The following is a 15,418-nucleotide window of genomic DNA, read 5'->3' as shown; positions in this document are numbered from 1 at the left end:
TTATTGTAAGGAAGTTTATGTGATTCTGTATCAGGAGAAAATCGCCAATGTCTAATAAGCCTTTGGGTTTGAAAGGAAGGAGGGAGGAGGGAGGTGGAGGTGGGGGGGGGGGGGGTGAGGGTGGGGGTAAAAATTGCCTCCAGACTTCTCGCCAGCCAGTGGGAAAATAATTACTTTCATATCAAAACTCAGCAGGAGGCGCAAGGGTCCTAGAGCCCCCCGGACACTAACCTCATTCCAGCAGCTCGGCCTTTTCAAATGAATACATTTGTTAAAGCAGCAATAAATACAAACAGGCGGGCGGAGCTGAGCTGAGCTGAGCTGGGCTGGGCTGGGCTGGGCGGAGCTCTGCTGCAGCATCAGTGGAGCGAGCGGTGGGTTGGATCTAACTTGACAACAGTTGGAGGATCTAATCCAGCCTCTTTCAGCGTTTGACCTTCGACACGACCTCCGAGACAGTGGCTCAAGTTAAACAATATCTTTATTTATCAAAACGTTTACATATAAATAGCATTTTTCTCCTGTGTTTTTTTTTCTCCTTTTTTTTTTTTTTTTTTTGTACAATTTCCGAGGATTTCTCTGGTGTTGACCGCGTCCTAGTTTTTTTGTTTTCTTACAAGACGTTGGGGCTGAGAAAAGAGAGAGAAAGCTGCTGGGGAAAAGGTGTTTCTGGGCCCCCCCCCCCACGAGGCCTCGAAATGAAGGTGCGGCCGCAACTTTGTGGAGGCGCCCGTTTTGGATCGATCGCACGTTATGATTGAAAAAATAGACAAGAAGACTCGAGTCTCCCCATTCCTGATATGTTGTGATATTTTCTTCTCCTCGAGTGTGTGGGCGGAGCTTTGGGAACGTCTGAGTGGTCGGAGCCACATCGCCGGCCCTCTGCTGGTCGCGTCAGTCCAGATCCACGTCCTCTGCGTCTGTTGCGCCTGCTGCTCCACAATGATGCCCGCTGAGGTCTGGAGACGCACCCCCCGCCTCCTCTGTTGCATACAGCCGTGCGCCCTGGCAGCCACCAGCTGCTGCTGCTGCTGCTGCTGCTGCTGCTGCTGCTGCTGCTGCTGCTGCTGCTGCTGCTGCTGCCGCCGTCGCCTCTGTACAAACTTTCAAATCCCTCTGGCAGGGAAATCTCCCACTGCTGCTGCTGCTGCTGCTGCTGCTGCTGCTGCACTCCTCCACATCTGCTCCACCCGCAGCAGCAGCAGCAGCAGCAGCAGCAGCAGCAGCAGCAGCGGTGTGATCCGAGGGGTCCGAGTGAGAAGCAGCAGCGGCGGCGGGACTCCTCCTGTCTCTGGCCGCGCTCTCAGCTCCCTGCAGTCCGGCTCTGCCTGCGCCGCTGTCCTGACACGGCGATGCCTTCAGGGCCGCCTGGGGCACCAGGAAGCCCAGCGGTTGGTGAGCGATGGGATAAAGCAAGAAGTGACCCTTCCCCACCAGCGTCCTCTGGCCCGGCAGACGGGGGAAGTCCTGCTGGGGCTTGCGCCGGGGCGTGGCGTCGGAGAGGAGGCTCTCCACGCTGAAGGGGTTCCGTTTCTGCAGGGCGGGCGGCGAGCACGGCCCCCCGGGGCTGGAGCTGCGGCGGCCGCCCTCGGAGACCTGCTCGTAGTCCCCCATCGTTCTTTGGCTTTGGTGGTTGTGCAGCGGGCTGAAGTGCTGTGGGTTTTGGTGGCAGCCGGATTGGCTCTGGCGTCCTCCAGCCGCACCTGCGGCTCCTCCTGCGGCTCCTCCGGCCGCAGCCGCAGCCGCAGCCGCAGCAGCAGCAGCAGCAGCAGCAGCAGCAGCCGCCAGCTCCACGTGCTGCAGCCTCTCGCCGAGGTTGCAGGGCTGCTGCTGCTGCTCGCTGTCGGTGAACTGCGACACGCCGCTGTCGCTCTCGGAGCCCCCCGGCGTGTGGAGGGCGTCGCCGGCCAGCAGTCTGTCCACGCTGTGCGACTTGAGCAGCCTCTTCTCGTGCTTCCGCTTCTTCTTGTCGCAGCGCGCCTGCTCCCGCAGCGCGATCTCCTCGGGGTCCATGGGCTCGCCGCTGCACGTGGTCGGGTGCGAGTTGTGCGCCGGCCGCCCGGGACCTTTCTTGGTGTTCTCCTTCTTCCTCCATTTGGCGCGGCGGTTTTGGAACCAAACCTGGGAGCACACAGACGCACGCACACAGACGTGCACGTCCAAATATTAACACACGGGGGAAAATGTGCAGAAAATATTGATGCAGCAGCAGATTCTCTGAAAATGTTTTATATTTGTTTGTTTGGGCATGTTACAGCTGAATTAGGATGATGAATGAATTGGTGAATTAATAATCATCATGGAATGACAGGATTGGTCGCTGATGTGATATTTTTTATTTTATTTTTTATTTTTTTTCCTATGAAGAGAAAGGCAAGCTTTGTCACGATGACTCGAATGACGCTTTGATGTCATGTGAGTGGAATCCAACGTGTGATGTAAGGAGATGGTGATGTCACAGCTCATGCTGAGGCCCTGGGGGAGCTGCCAGCAGTCCCCCCCCCCATCCTGACAGCCTCGCATTTCTCATCACTTTGACGAGCGTGGACGGAGCTTGTTGATGAGAATTCACTGCAGCACCAAGACTGGTTGGATAAATGAGGCCTCAATTCATTTCATAATTCTGTGAGTGTCCCTGCCATGGATGAAGCAATTGTGGCAAATGATAGAATGAATATTCTTATGTTTTTGTGATATTCTACATGACTGGTGCTACTGCTAATACTTTGTATGCTCATAGTATCATTAATATGAACAAAAAAACAACGATGATGATGATGATGATGATGATGATGATGATGATGATAATAATAATAATAATAATAATAATAATAATAATAATAATAATACTTTGATGAAGCTATTAGTCGACAGAGCTCACACCTGGAATGGAGTAAATTATGGGGTGATAAGGACATAGAACCATACTGCTACAAATCCGAGCTAATTCCCATAAATCCCTGAAACAAGTTCTATTCCTGCATGTCTCCCCTCAACTGTCTGCCTGCCTGTGTGTGTGTGTGTGTGCGTGTGTGCGTGTGTGTGTGTGCGTGTGCGTGTGCGTGTGCGTGTGTGTGTGTGTGCCCACGACACAACATCTAAAGAGTACATTAGGTCCAGTGGTGGAGTCCCTACGTCATACACAGGTGTAACCACAAGAAAGGGTTCAGAATTACCGTACAACCACTACAAAATGCGCAAACTTGCGGATCTGTTATCAGTAATGTTTGTTTCCCGTCAACTTTCCCGTTAAAAAATGTGATTGAAAGAAGGTTTTCTGTTTTGTTTTATATATGTATATATATATAATTGTATTAATTGTTTGTTCATTTTCCCCTTCATTTTGATCAAATTGTTTTGTCACTGACTGCTGCCGGTCAGTTCATTAAAGTCCAGCTTGTAAATGACCGTGATGGACCTCGTGTTGCTTAAAACACATTTACATTCAGACGATGACATCATCAGGCGTTCACGATCTCTTTCTTCAACATTTTGCTGCTTTGCTAACTATTTTTGAACCATTTTCAAAAAAAAAACCCAAAAACAACTTTGCTTCATAAAATTAAAAAAAAAAAAAAAAAGAACCAAGAATAAGAGGGCATGGTGTCACTCTGGGTGTCACCAACAGAGCGTAGAACGGCAGCGGCTGGATTATTTTCTGTTATTATCGTGTTATTACAGTGTTGGCTGAGTCTCCACTGGTCTGGATCAAGAATCTCGAGTCCGTCCAGTCCGACACCGAGACAGGACCCAGTAAAAAATAAAATAAAAATGCCGCCGAGTCCGACACGAGACCCTTTAAAAACCAGACCAAACCGACCTCCAGTAGCACAACACTGGTAACAGCAGCAGAAGCAGGTGCTGTTTAGTTTAGCCGTCAAACTCCGTCAGTGGCGTTCAATTACAGCGTTTCAAAAGCAGCCACGTCCTGCCTCTGCCTCTGCGTCTGTGTCTGTGTCCACCTTTATATTCTGCTCCCCTGGTCGTGGGAGGCCCAACACAGCGCCTCCCTCCGCACCGAGCAGAGAGCAGCCAGCGGCCCCGCCTGAGCGCTCCCGCTGCCCCGGCCTCCGGGAGCCGCTCACGGCCGTGTGTTTGTCGCTGATAACGCCAGGAGTGAGACAGGCAGCAGCGGCGCAAGTCAAAAAAATCCGACAGAAAGACTCCGGACGGGGGACACCGACATCTTGCGCCACAATGGCGCCTCTTATGAATTGTTAATGTTGGTAATATCTTGCAGCCACCGAAACCTTGTGATAAAGACGAGTTAAGCAGCTTGAGGGAACAATAATCTGAGGTTTATAGCAACCAAATCCCCTCACAACACACAGCAGCAGCTCCGCTTTTGTCCCGCTCACCCAATCAAGCACGCAAAGAATTATTATTATTATTATTATTATTATTATTATTATTATTATTATTATTATTATTATGGTATTAATAATAATAATAATAATAATAATAATAATAATAATAATAATAATAATAAATAAGATATAATTCTGTTGCCTCTAAAAAAAAATACAAAATTAAATGATTCATCATTATTTGTACCTAATGACTTCTATTTAAAATATTCAACTTAGAATAAAGGTGCATAATACAAAGAAAATAAACAACAATAATATTAGAATTTCAAAGCAATGTAAGAAGACTACATTATAGATGTAGTAATTCATTAATAAATGAATTCATACTGATAATCACCTCACCACTCTACGAAAAAGTCAAACGGTCAGTAATGAGACATTCTAAAAGTAGATAACGGAGGAGGAGAAAGAGGAGGAAGAAGAGGAGGAGCTCTCCTCTCCTCTCCTCTCCTCTCTGTTTACTCAGTTAACAACCAGCGTTTTGTTAACCCACAAATCAATAGGCTGCAGCCATGCATAATTCAAGAGACTCTTTAATGACGCCCTATACAGTAATTGACAAATACCCACCTCAATATGGTGCAGGCCTTTTTGGGTGCCCCGCGAGAGACGCTGAAACACTAAACGCACCTTTTCACGCGGATCTCTTCAGCAGACTTTTGGAACTGCATTTAATTTCAAAATAAAACCAACAGGCAAAAGTGCCCAGTGCAATTAACGGAACGTGCACGCAGGCAAACACACACACACACACACACACACACACACACACACACACACACACACACACACACACACACACACAAAGCCCTAGCACTTAAAATTACACTCTGTGTTTTATCTTATCGATTTATTGTTGGGTTTTTTTTCTTATTATTGTTATATTTTACAATCGATGGTGTTGTTGCTATCGACATGCAAACATTGACACTGTTCTGTCTTGTGCTTCTATTGCTGCTCTAACAACATGATTTCCCCCCCTGGGAGCTCAATAGTTTTATTCTATTCTAATTTCTTTTACTAAATGAATGCATGAATGAATGAATGTGTGAATGGTTCAGACTTGACTTTACCTGAACCCTGGACTCCACCAGATCGAGCCTGAGCGCCAGCGCCTCCCTCATGAACACATCGGGGTAGTGACTGTCGTTGAACGCCTTCTCCAGCTCCTCCAGCTGCCACCCCGTGAAATTCGTCCTGGTGCGTCTCCGCTTACAACCCGGGCCGTCTTTATCCGCCTCCCCGCAGTCTGCGTTGGTTCGCCGTCAGTGGAGGAGATATAGTATAGAACATTTTCATTAGAAAAGCCGTTCGGGGCCACTAATAATACGTGAGAAGTATAGTATATAGAAATATAGTAGGTAGAAGTATATAGAAATATAGCGTTGAAAAAAAAATTGAATCATGTCACGTTTAAATGCAAAAATATGATTTAAGGAATCATTATTTATGATATATTTAATTTATATATTAATATATATAGTGTATGTGTTTGTGTGTGTGTATACACAACACAATTCACATTCACTTTGGCCATTAATAAGTAGATTGTATCTTTACATTGGGGGGGATTTGTTACCTACGCATGCACATCGACAATTTCAATTTGTTCTCAATGAGCGCTTCAATCTCTTCAATTAAATTGTTTTTTCCTGGGTTAAAATAAATAAATAAATAAATACTATAAAGAATGAATGTCACAGGAAAGTCTCTGGGTTGATGTTATTTCTCTAACCCGCCACGCTGTCGGTCTTGCTTGGCAGGCAGGGAGGGAGAGCCGAGGTGCGGACTGACCTGACAGTTTGAAGTGCGGGCTGTCGGAGGAGGAGAGCAGCGGGCTGGAGGAGGCGACCACCGAGGCCGAGCACGAGCCGCCGAGTAATCCGTCGATGGAGAAGGGAACGGCGGTCGCCGACTGCAGCTCGCTCCCGCCTGCGAGCTCGAAGACGTGCTGGTGGTGGTGGTGGCGGTGGTGGTGATGGTGGTGGTGGTGGTGGGGTCCCAGCGTGTACGGGAAGCCCACCAGCCCGCCCAAGGAGCCTCCGAACTGGGCGCCGGGATGCTCGATGACCCGGCCGTCCATGCTCGACTGTCCCGGGCTGCTGCTGCTGCTGCTGCGGCGGCGGCGGCGGCGGCGGCGGCGGAGGAGCCGGAGTGGAGGTGCAGAGGGAGGCGGTGTGGCTGAACATGCAGCCAGGAGGAGAAGGGGGGAAAGTAGGGAGCAGAGGAGGAGGACGGAGGAGGACGGAGGTGGTGGTGGTGGTGAGCGGGTACCGGAACCGAGCCGTCTCCCGCGGTGCTCGGCTGCGGTGCTCGGCTCTGTCACGTCCACCGGGTCGAGGCGAGGTGTCAGCCCCGCTCCCGCTCCCCGCCAGGCGCCTCATTAGGACTCCTCCATCTGCTCGTGGGACCAATAAGAAGCGTTAATCGCCCGGTGACGTCAGAGGCGCGGTCAATAAAGAAAGGGAAAGCGCAGCACGGGAGAAAAAACAGAGAGAGAGAGAGAGAGAGAGAGAGAGAGAGAGAGAGACTGGGTTCTCTCTCTCTCTCTCTCTCTCTCTCTCTCTCTCTCTCTCTCTCCGACCACTAATTAGACCTGCCGCGACCCTGCCCAGCCAAAACCACGAGCTCCGAACTGATGCACAACAATCACCTCAATTGTGACGTCATTGAAATTCGAATAACCCCAATCGCATTATCTGGGCGTCTTAATCGGAGTTGTCCAACTCCGATTATTAGTCGGACTAATGCCTTTGCGTGCACTTCAGTTCTCCAATCACAGTCGGACTGAAGCAGTTCAGTGGGTTTTCTAGTGGGCGACTGAGTGGCTTCTTTAATATCTCTGCAGGGAACAAGCAGCGGTGGAGCCTGCTCTGGGGTGGCCATGGGGTGTCAGAGGTCAGTGTGTGTGTGTGTGTGTGTGTGTGTGTGTGAAGGAGGAGGAGGAGGGGGGGGCAGCATTTACAGAGCACAGGTCCCGCTGACCAACCACAGGGAGGATCTGAAGCCCCTGAATGAGGCAGCAAAGTGTGTGAGGTCACTCTGCTGCAGGTCTCTAACATCAAACTGCCACCCTGAGCCAATCCAGTTCTTTGGGGGAGTGGCACTCTGGGTGTCCAATCAGATTTCAGGGGTAGCCAGTTAGTAGTTTGAAGTTGGGAAGGTTTTTTTTTTTTTTTTAAAGTTTGGTTTTGTTTGAGTATCTCAACATTTCAAAACCAAAAGGGAAAGGAAACGGGGACAAAACAGCTCACTCACCGTTTTCCTCATTGTTTAACAAGGCAAAAGATTTATTTCAGCGGAATGTGTTCATTGTGTGGTTTGTAAATAATGTGTCGTCGAACAATGTGGAATGCACACTAGCGGTCCTCCTCACTGAAGAGAGACGAGTGCGTCGTGGACAGAGAACACCGACTGAATGGGGTTCTTACTGAAGTAGTTTGAGTTTCTGATGGATTCACGCCAGGAGTGGGCAAACTCCTTGACTGCTGGGGGCCACAGTGGCTCCTACAGAGTGCCTGACTTAGATGCTTGTGCTCAATGTTCAACATGAGTTCTTAAAGGTGTTTTCTGACAATAATAATAGTAAAACGTATTATGAGAAAATGAGAGAGTCCACAAGAAAAAAAAAAAAAGCAAGAAGGTTTGCTGGTTCAATCCCAGGCCTGGGGCCTTCCAGTGTGGGTTCTCTCCAGGTCCTGAGCCCAGTGACGGACTGTTGCGTTGAGGCTTTGGTCTCTCCTCAAGACTCTGACTGTGTGCTGTTGGCTGGCGTCACCGGCTGCGTTTCCATTCGCCCTAGAATTGCACAAAACCCAAATATGGCCATAAGAACCGGTGATGGAAACAGCTCCACTCGGAGGCTGGAAGGTTCTGACGCTCTCATGAGGTGCTTTTTTCATACGTGTCCATGTAGAGGTATTTCACGTGACGTACGGGGTCACGTGACCAGTTCACTGGCCAGTGAAAATGCTCTAAACAGCAAAATGTGTAGTACCTCCATCCTCCTCGCAGTGGTGGCGCCTCGCAGGACGAGATTTTAGGAGAATTACGGCTTCTGCGCTTCACAACCATTCAATGGAAACACCTGCAAATTGCAGTTGTAACTTTGTGGAAATTTTTAGAAATGTCACTTTTATTTTGTAGGAAAACTGTGATGGAAACGCAGCTACTAGCTTCAGTTAAACAGCCACAGGAATTTTATTCTATTTTATTTTTTTGCTTTTCATCCTTTGGAGATCAATAATTCCTAAAAAAAAAAAAAAAAAGCTTCTATAAATTTCTAACTTGAATTCTTATTTAAAGGTTGTATTTATTTATTCATTCATTCATTTATTTATTTATTTACTCACTTTTCTTGGTGTCTCCAGAGGGGGGAAAAGGCAGTGACACACGGAAAGACAACTCCCACGTCAAATTTCAAGTCACCCAATGAGTTTTAAGGGTCATTGTCTCATGCATGCTGAGAGAGTGGGGGCTCCACTTGAAGTGCGTGTTGGAAAATGAAAAGCTTTGAAATTTACAATCATGGCGCACAGGGAACCAGGAACGCCGGGTGTCCAGGTGGACGGAGAGAGAGAGAGAGAGAGAGAGAGAGGAGAGAGAGAGAGAGAGAGAGAGAGAGAGAGAGAGACACACACACACACAGAGACAGTGAGAGAGAGAGAGAGAGAGAGAGGTATAAATTGTAAACGGTGTCACAGGGGCCAAATCTTGCCTGAGGCTGTGACTGCTTCATTTTGTGTTAAATTTCTTGACAGAAAGCCGCCCCGCGTGCGGCTGAATACTGAATGGTAATCAGAGCTGCTTGAATAAGTACCTCCCCCTCCCTCTTCCATTACCGTGAATTAATTCGACTTTATTTATCCAATTTCTGGGGCTGACAGAATGTTAATTTGAGTGGAGATTTCTCTTTGCTGTTCCGCCGCTGACCCGCAGCCCTGGGACCGGCGTGTGGTAATAACCCGAATCTTTCACCACAAGCTGCGATAATTGTTACCTTATTAGCATGTAAATTGTTTAATTAATATTATTATGAAGAGCCATATAATCCCTCAGTTACTTGACCCCGAGTCCTCGCACAAGCAAGCTTTTCTGCATTTCAATGTCTGGGGGCTTTTTTTTTTTGTTCTTTTTTTCTTTTTTTTTTCATGGCCTTTTTTAATGTTGACTGGTCATCAGACTGCTACACACACACACACACACACACACACCCTAATCTTATTGCAACTTTGAAGAGCTTCAGAAGCTCTGTTGATGGAACTCCATCTTTACATCTCTTCCGCTCCCTCCATCCTCTCAATATTCTTTGCTGCTCTTTCTGCTCTGTCTCGTTTATTTTGCCGACACATTTTTTCCAATATCAACGAACCCAACGCCTTTATGTCCTTTGCCTATAAAAGCTGCTTCCCCACCACCACCACCAGCAGCAGCAGCACCAGCAGCAGCGCTTGATGAAAAGCAGCCCTTGACACGGAGTCCTCAGACTGCTGCGTTAGATGGGATTTTCTTCCTCCACCCCCACCGCCACCCCCTCCCCCCCCACCCACCACCCACCGCTGGGCACAAGGCACAACTGATATTGTCAGATGCTACTTTTAATTAATTTGATAACGGGACGGGCGACTTGCATTCAGACCAGGGCTGTGACGCGCGTCGCCTCCGGCCTCCTCTGCCCTTCGTTGGCGTCTTTAGTGGATGCAACACAACCCGACAAACAACACAAGCTAGCACCGTGTTGGTTCCCCAGGAGGAGGTGGGAAAGTTCATGGCTGGTTGGTCATTTAAAGATGTCTTGTCTTCTGTCACTTTGATTCACTTGAAATAGAGGTCGGACTGCTCATGTGCTGCGCGTGGCCGGCAGAGGGTCAATGAACAAACTGGACCTGCGACTCGGACGGAGCACACAAGCCAAACCAAACCAAACCCAAAACCCCCCATGTCTGTTCGCTGGAAGCCGAGGGTCCTTGTTGACCACTCATCAAAACGACTTGAGTTTCGTATCTGATTGAAATTCCAAAACTGAAATAATCAACACATGTGGTGGTGGTGGTGGTGGTGGTCAGCTCTCTCTTCCGCAGGTGCAATGCTACATTTATTCATACTAATATTGAAAAATCAAGGAAAGAAGGAAAAGTCTTTTTTTCTTTTGACCTCTTCCTGGCAGAGAGCCAGCAGTCAGACATTCATGGCCTCAGTCTTCACTGAAAACTGTCTGAGCTGACCTGACGACAAGCAAGACTAGTGAGACTGGACTGTGTTTCACAATAAAAGCAATCGCCACCTAACAAACATTTCAACAACATCTTCATTTATTCTTTAAGCCAAGAAAATGTTTGATTGTTTTCTCATTTCTCAAAATGAAAAAAACAATATGATTTTAGACAACAAGTAAGCAGCACTGACTAAGAGAATTCAATTGAATTAAAAAGCTACGTCTGATCATTCAGGAAATGAAATAAAAATCAATTGTGTTGCATTCACGTTGACTTATAGAGGAAACAATAAAAAAAACAAAAAAAACAGGCGTGTACCTGACTGCATGTAATGTTTAGAAAACCATCAGTGCCTCTGGAGAGAGAGGTTCAAGTCATGCGTATGTTTAATCAGCAAAGGTGAACTAGTAGAGGCTTAATTACTCACTCACTGCTACAAGTTAATTTTTAACCAGCTGGAATGAAGTCAGTCATTACTGAGGCGATTGGTTGATAATTAAGAGTCTCGTCTTAATTAATTGGAGGCGGTGCACACTGTGAACCCTCGGTGAGTTTGGGAAGCGTGCGATTCTCATTCAAAGTAAAGAGATTTGATTTGAGGTTGAGGTTTTTTCCAACACAAATCTTAACATAGAAGATACATATAATAATAATAATAATAACAATAACCCATGTGTGTCCATTTTAGCACCAGCAATAATTGTATTGTTTACCACTCACAGAATATTAGAAACAATTCATTTGAAGGTCCTGGATGTCAGTTCAGCTGTTTGATCCCTTCAACATCCATCCAATCCTCTGTGTGTGTGTGTGTGTGTGTGTGTGTGTATTGTGTACGATGGAAGCAAGAAAAGCCAAAGAGAGAAACAGTTTCAATTAGAAGTGACGTATCGCCGCTTCCAAAAATGCTCTCGAATGCCAAAAAAAAAATAATAATAATATTTCATGCTTGAAAGCGTCCAAAATGCCATTTTAATTGTTATCGGTTTGGATCCTGCAGCCTCTGCCTTCTTCCGCCTCCCTCCCTCTCTTTCCTCCACTATCTTGGCACAAGCTGCACAATAATAGACCTAATTAACCAACCAGGTCCTGTGGGAAATACGCTATGCAAATGAACATTTTTTCCAAATATAGCAATAATGTCATTTGAGAAATTGTGATGCCACCTTTTCGCACGTTTGACCGAAAAGTATTTGCGTCAACATTTGCATTTTTGCAGACCGGCCACTGCTCTTCTTCATGTCAGTCCATCATCTACAGCAGGTGTGTGTGTGTGTGTGTGTGTGTGTGTGTGTGTGTGTGTGTGTGTGTGAGAGAGAGAGAGTGTGGCCGTTTATGAATTAGAGGAAACAAAGAGGTGCAAATTAAATGCTGAACTCTGACGGGAAGAGAGGGGGGTGGGGGGGAGAGAAGCAGTGGATGGGCCTGTTGGGCCACTGGCTGCTGGTTACTGGAGCCCAGCAAAACCATCTGGTCAGTGTGAGAGAGGGAGGAGTGGAGAAAGAAAGTCCCTCTCTCCCCACAGACCTTCGCTTAAAGCCATTCTGTAAATCAGGAAAAGATGCTTTAATTAGGACGCGACTTAATGCGCATCTCATTGGAAGACACTTTAATGAAGAGCCGAGTGAAAGCAGCACGTGTGAGGCCGGGAGGGGAGCAGCGACGCCCTCACAGCTCTTCCCTGTTTGTGCTTGCCTTCTTCCCGTACACCCACGCCCGCTCTCTTTACGCCTTTTTTGGACCATTTCCAATTTGATCAGAGCGTCAAGATTTCTGATGGTGAAGACCTTCACCAGTCATGTGACCACAGAGCAGAATGGTTGACACCACCCAGGGTTAAGAAGGTCATTAGAACATCTGCACCACGACCGCAGACGAGTCAATCTGACATGTTTGGTTGATTGAATTAGTGTTTAGTCTTCTGTAGGTGTTTTAACCTATACGCGACATTCATTCATTCATTTTTTTTTTTTTACCAGACACAAACATTTCAATTCCAGTCAACTGGGAAAGAAGCACATCTATTCTCTTTATTATCTAGCTGTTATTTCTATGTGTTTTTGTTTGGTTTTTTTTACACCTCATGCAGGAGCGCTGCTGGTGGCGCTCTGCCAAAACAACACAAGAGTCGTGCGCAATTAATACTCAATGATATCAGACCGAGTGAAATCGCTCTCGATATAAACTGCCAGTCCCGATGATCCCCTGTGGAGTAACCCATGTGAACATATGCCTAATTGTTTACTCCTGCATGTTTACATAAATAAGGGGGTGGGAGCTAGAGGAGCGTCAGCGCCGGGTACAAGGCAGAGATGGAAAATTAATTTGAAAAAAAATTGTGGCAGATAAGTACTTATCAATTAAAGCTGTTATCCCGCCTAATTAGGTAGCGTTCATTAAACGCAGCCAATTTAAACCTTAATCAAAGTTAGCAGCGCCTGACAACAAGAGGACTTGGCGGAGCAGTGCCCTCAAGCGGAGGATGACAGAAGTGCTCCTCTCATTGCCAACATCTTGACGCGACACTTTATTCATTGGTACACGGGGGTTTCCTCTGTTTAGTCAATAATGGTTCCACTCGTTTAAACCAGCGCCCCCCCCCCCCTCCCCCCAACTGTAAATCCAACTAAAGTGTCCTTTACAGTTGCAAACCTGTTTTTTTTTTGGTTTTTTTGCATGTCTTCCAGTCATTAAAAAAAAAAAAAAAAAAAAAAAATCTTCAGATTTTAGACACAATACGTGGAGGTTTGTACACATTTGATCTCACTGTGTCCTGTCGCTTGCAGTGCTGAAGACGCCGCTGCAGAGAAGAGCTGGTGGGGGCCATTGGACAACAAAGCACGGCGCACTGCTCCAGGCCTCAGCACAAGAAACGAGTTAATTAATATTGGCTCTTGTTGGATTTAGTTAATGAATGAGCGAATTATGCACCTCTGGGACGCCACCACCCCAATCATTTTAAATTATCCCCCACACCCCTCGTCCAACATTGTCCTCCAATTTCCCTACTCTGATAATGCACTGATGGGGTCCTTGTCAGTGACTAGACCATGGTACACACACACACACACACACACACACACACACACACACACACACACACACACACACACACACACACACACACACACACACCAAGGCTCCATCTGTCTGCCTTTGTCTTGGTCTGGTGTGTTTCAGGTCTTTGACTCCAGCACATTTTATTGACGCCTTAAAAAAAAAAAAAAAAAAAAAAACTAACCATGGCTTCTGTTCAACCTCACACCCTCAGTTTAGGGCGGCAAATATCTACATCCCATTAGCCCAGTGGATGGGGGAGACGAGTTAAACACACACACAAACACACTCCAACATTGGTCAGAGGGAGGAAAGATCCATGTTATTAGCATTGAAGCCTCACTGGGTGAAATTCATTTTAAACTACAAAAAAAAGTGTTAATGTAGTTGGATACTTTTACATCGGAGATGTTAATTCCATATGTATTGTGACACATTGTAACATGGCTGCCTACTAGGATAGCCCTCCAGGCAGTGTGTGTGTGTGTGCGCGCGCGCGTTTTGTCTTTGAAGCTATATTTGTCGCTTTATTTTAATATTTAAAATCAAAATTGTGTGGAGAGCATTTCAAAGTTTGTGCATCAGTGCTGAGCAGATGGTTGCAAATTGCAATCATCTGCAACCATGAATTGATGGGACACATCTGATAGTGTTTTAAGAATGTGTTTCAAGATGTGTTTTTCAAGTTAATGTTTTACTGCACAAGCATTCTTGAAGGATAAACCGAAGTGTTTTTAATTATTACCATTAAAACTGATAACAATCCAGTTAAAAGATCCAACATTAATAACATAAAAAGCAATATTAAAATCAAAAACGTGTGCGTGTGTGTGTGTGTGTGTGTGTGTGTGTGTGTGTGTGTGTGTGTGTGTGTGTGTGTTGAGGTGGATGACTGATGCCATTCAGTGCGGTCTGAATTTCTCAGGGTTGTTTTTTTTTGTTTGTTTTTTTAATAATTTTATTCGCTGCGCTCAATTTCGTGGACCTTTAGCGCCGCCGTGCGTTGAAAAGAGCCTCGCGCCGGACTACGGAGGCGTACAAGTGTCAACGTTGTCCGGTGCCGCACCGCTTCGTGACTTTATATCCTGTCAAATCAAAGTTAGGACCTGAGAATAAAGCAGGGGTGGGCAAACTGTGTGACTGGGACAGTGGGTTGTAAACTGTGCCAGAGGGGGGCGTAGCGGAGCAGCAGCAGATCGATGCAGTGTTTTGGTGAGCCACCGCATAGGAGGAAAAATATATATTTCTAATGGGATATGGAGAAAACGTGCTTTAATGTAGTTTGAAAATGAACAAAAGCAATACAGCAAAAACAAAAAACAATCACTAAAGCTCTTTATTGAACTAATTCTTAAAAGACTGAAAAATGGATGAAATACAGCAGCTATTTTATTAATTACTTACTATTATTAGAACTTCTTCAAGTTCGGAGGGCCAGATTAAAAAGCTTTAACGGGCCGTAGTTTGCCCATATATGGTCTAAAGTCTTTCACAGCATTCGCTTCAAAACGGGTTAAAAAAAATAATAATAATAATAATAATTAAAAAAAAAAAAAAATCGTACTGGTTGTCATGTTCTCTTCTCTCGCCGCCTTTATGTGGCTCGCGGCCTTAATGTGAAGCCCCGTCATTGGCTGCAAGTTGCACCAGCAGCACAGAACTGCGCAGGTGCGCGGGATGCGAACACACGTGTTCCTAATTAACCTAATTATCCCGCTCTGCCCCGGTTTGTTTCTCTCCGCGTAGAGAGAGAGCAGAGCGAAGTGAAGCGAAGGG

General features: G+C 46.4%; 1 protein-coding gene across 1 annotated transcript; it reads right to left on the bottom strand.

The window, feature by feature from the left end:
* Positions 1 to 689: 689 nt before the first annotated feature.
* On the bottom strand, positions 690 to 6,754 carry LOC142878778 (homeobox protein unc-4 homolog). Its single transcript, XM_076012382.1, has 3 exons — positions 6,165 to 6,754; positions 5,444 to 5,619; positions 690 to 2,121 (listed from the first exon to the last, which is right to left on the bottom strand). Exons 1-3 carry the CDS (start codon positions 6,451 to 6,453, stop codon positions 895 to 897), a joined length of 1,692 nt encoding a protein of 563 aa, XP_075868497.1. The 5' UTR covers positions 6,454 to 6,754; the 3' UTR covers positions 690 to 894.
* Between the last annotated feature and the right edge of the window lie 8,664 nt (positions 6,755 to 15,418).

The sequence above is a fragment of the Nelusetta ayraudi genome, unplaced genomic scaffold (assembly GCF_046127955.1).
Source record: "Nelusetta ayraudi isolate G7.1 ecotype Tasmania unplaced genomic scaffold, CSIRO-AGI_Nayr_v1 ptg000006l, whole genome shotgun sequence".
Lineage (NCBI taxonomy): Eukaryota > Metazoa > Chordata > Actinopteri > Tetraodontiformes > Monacanthidae > Nelusetta > Nelusetta ayraudi.
This window is presented reverse-complemented; position numbering and strand designations above follow the sequence as displayed.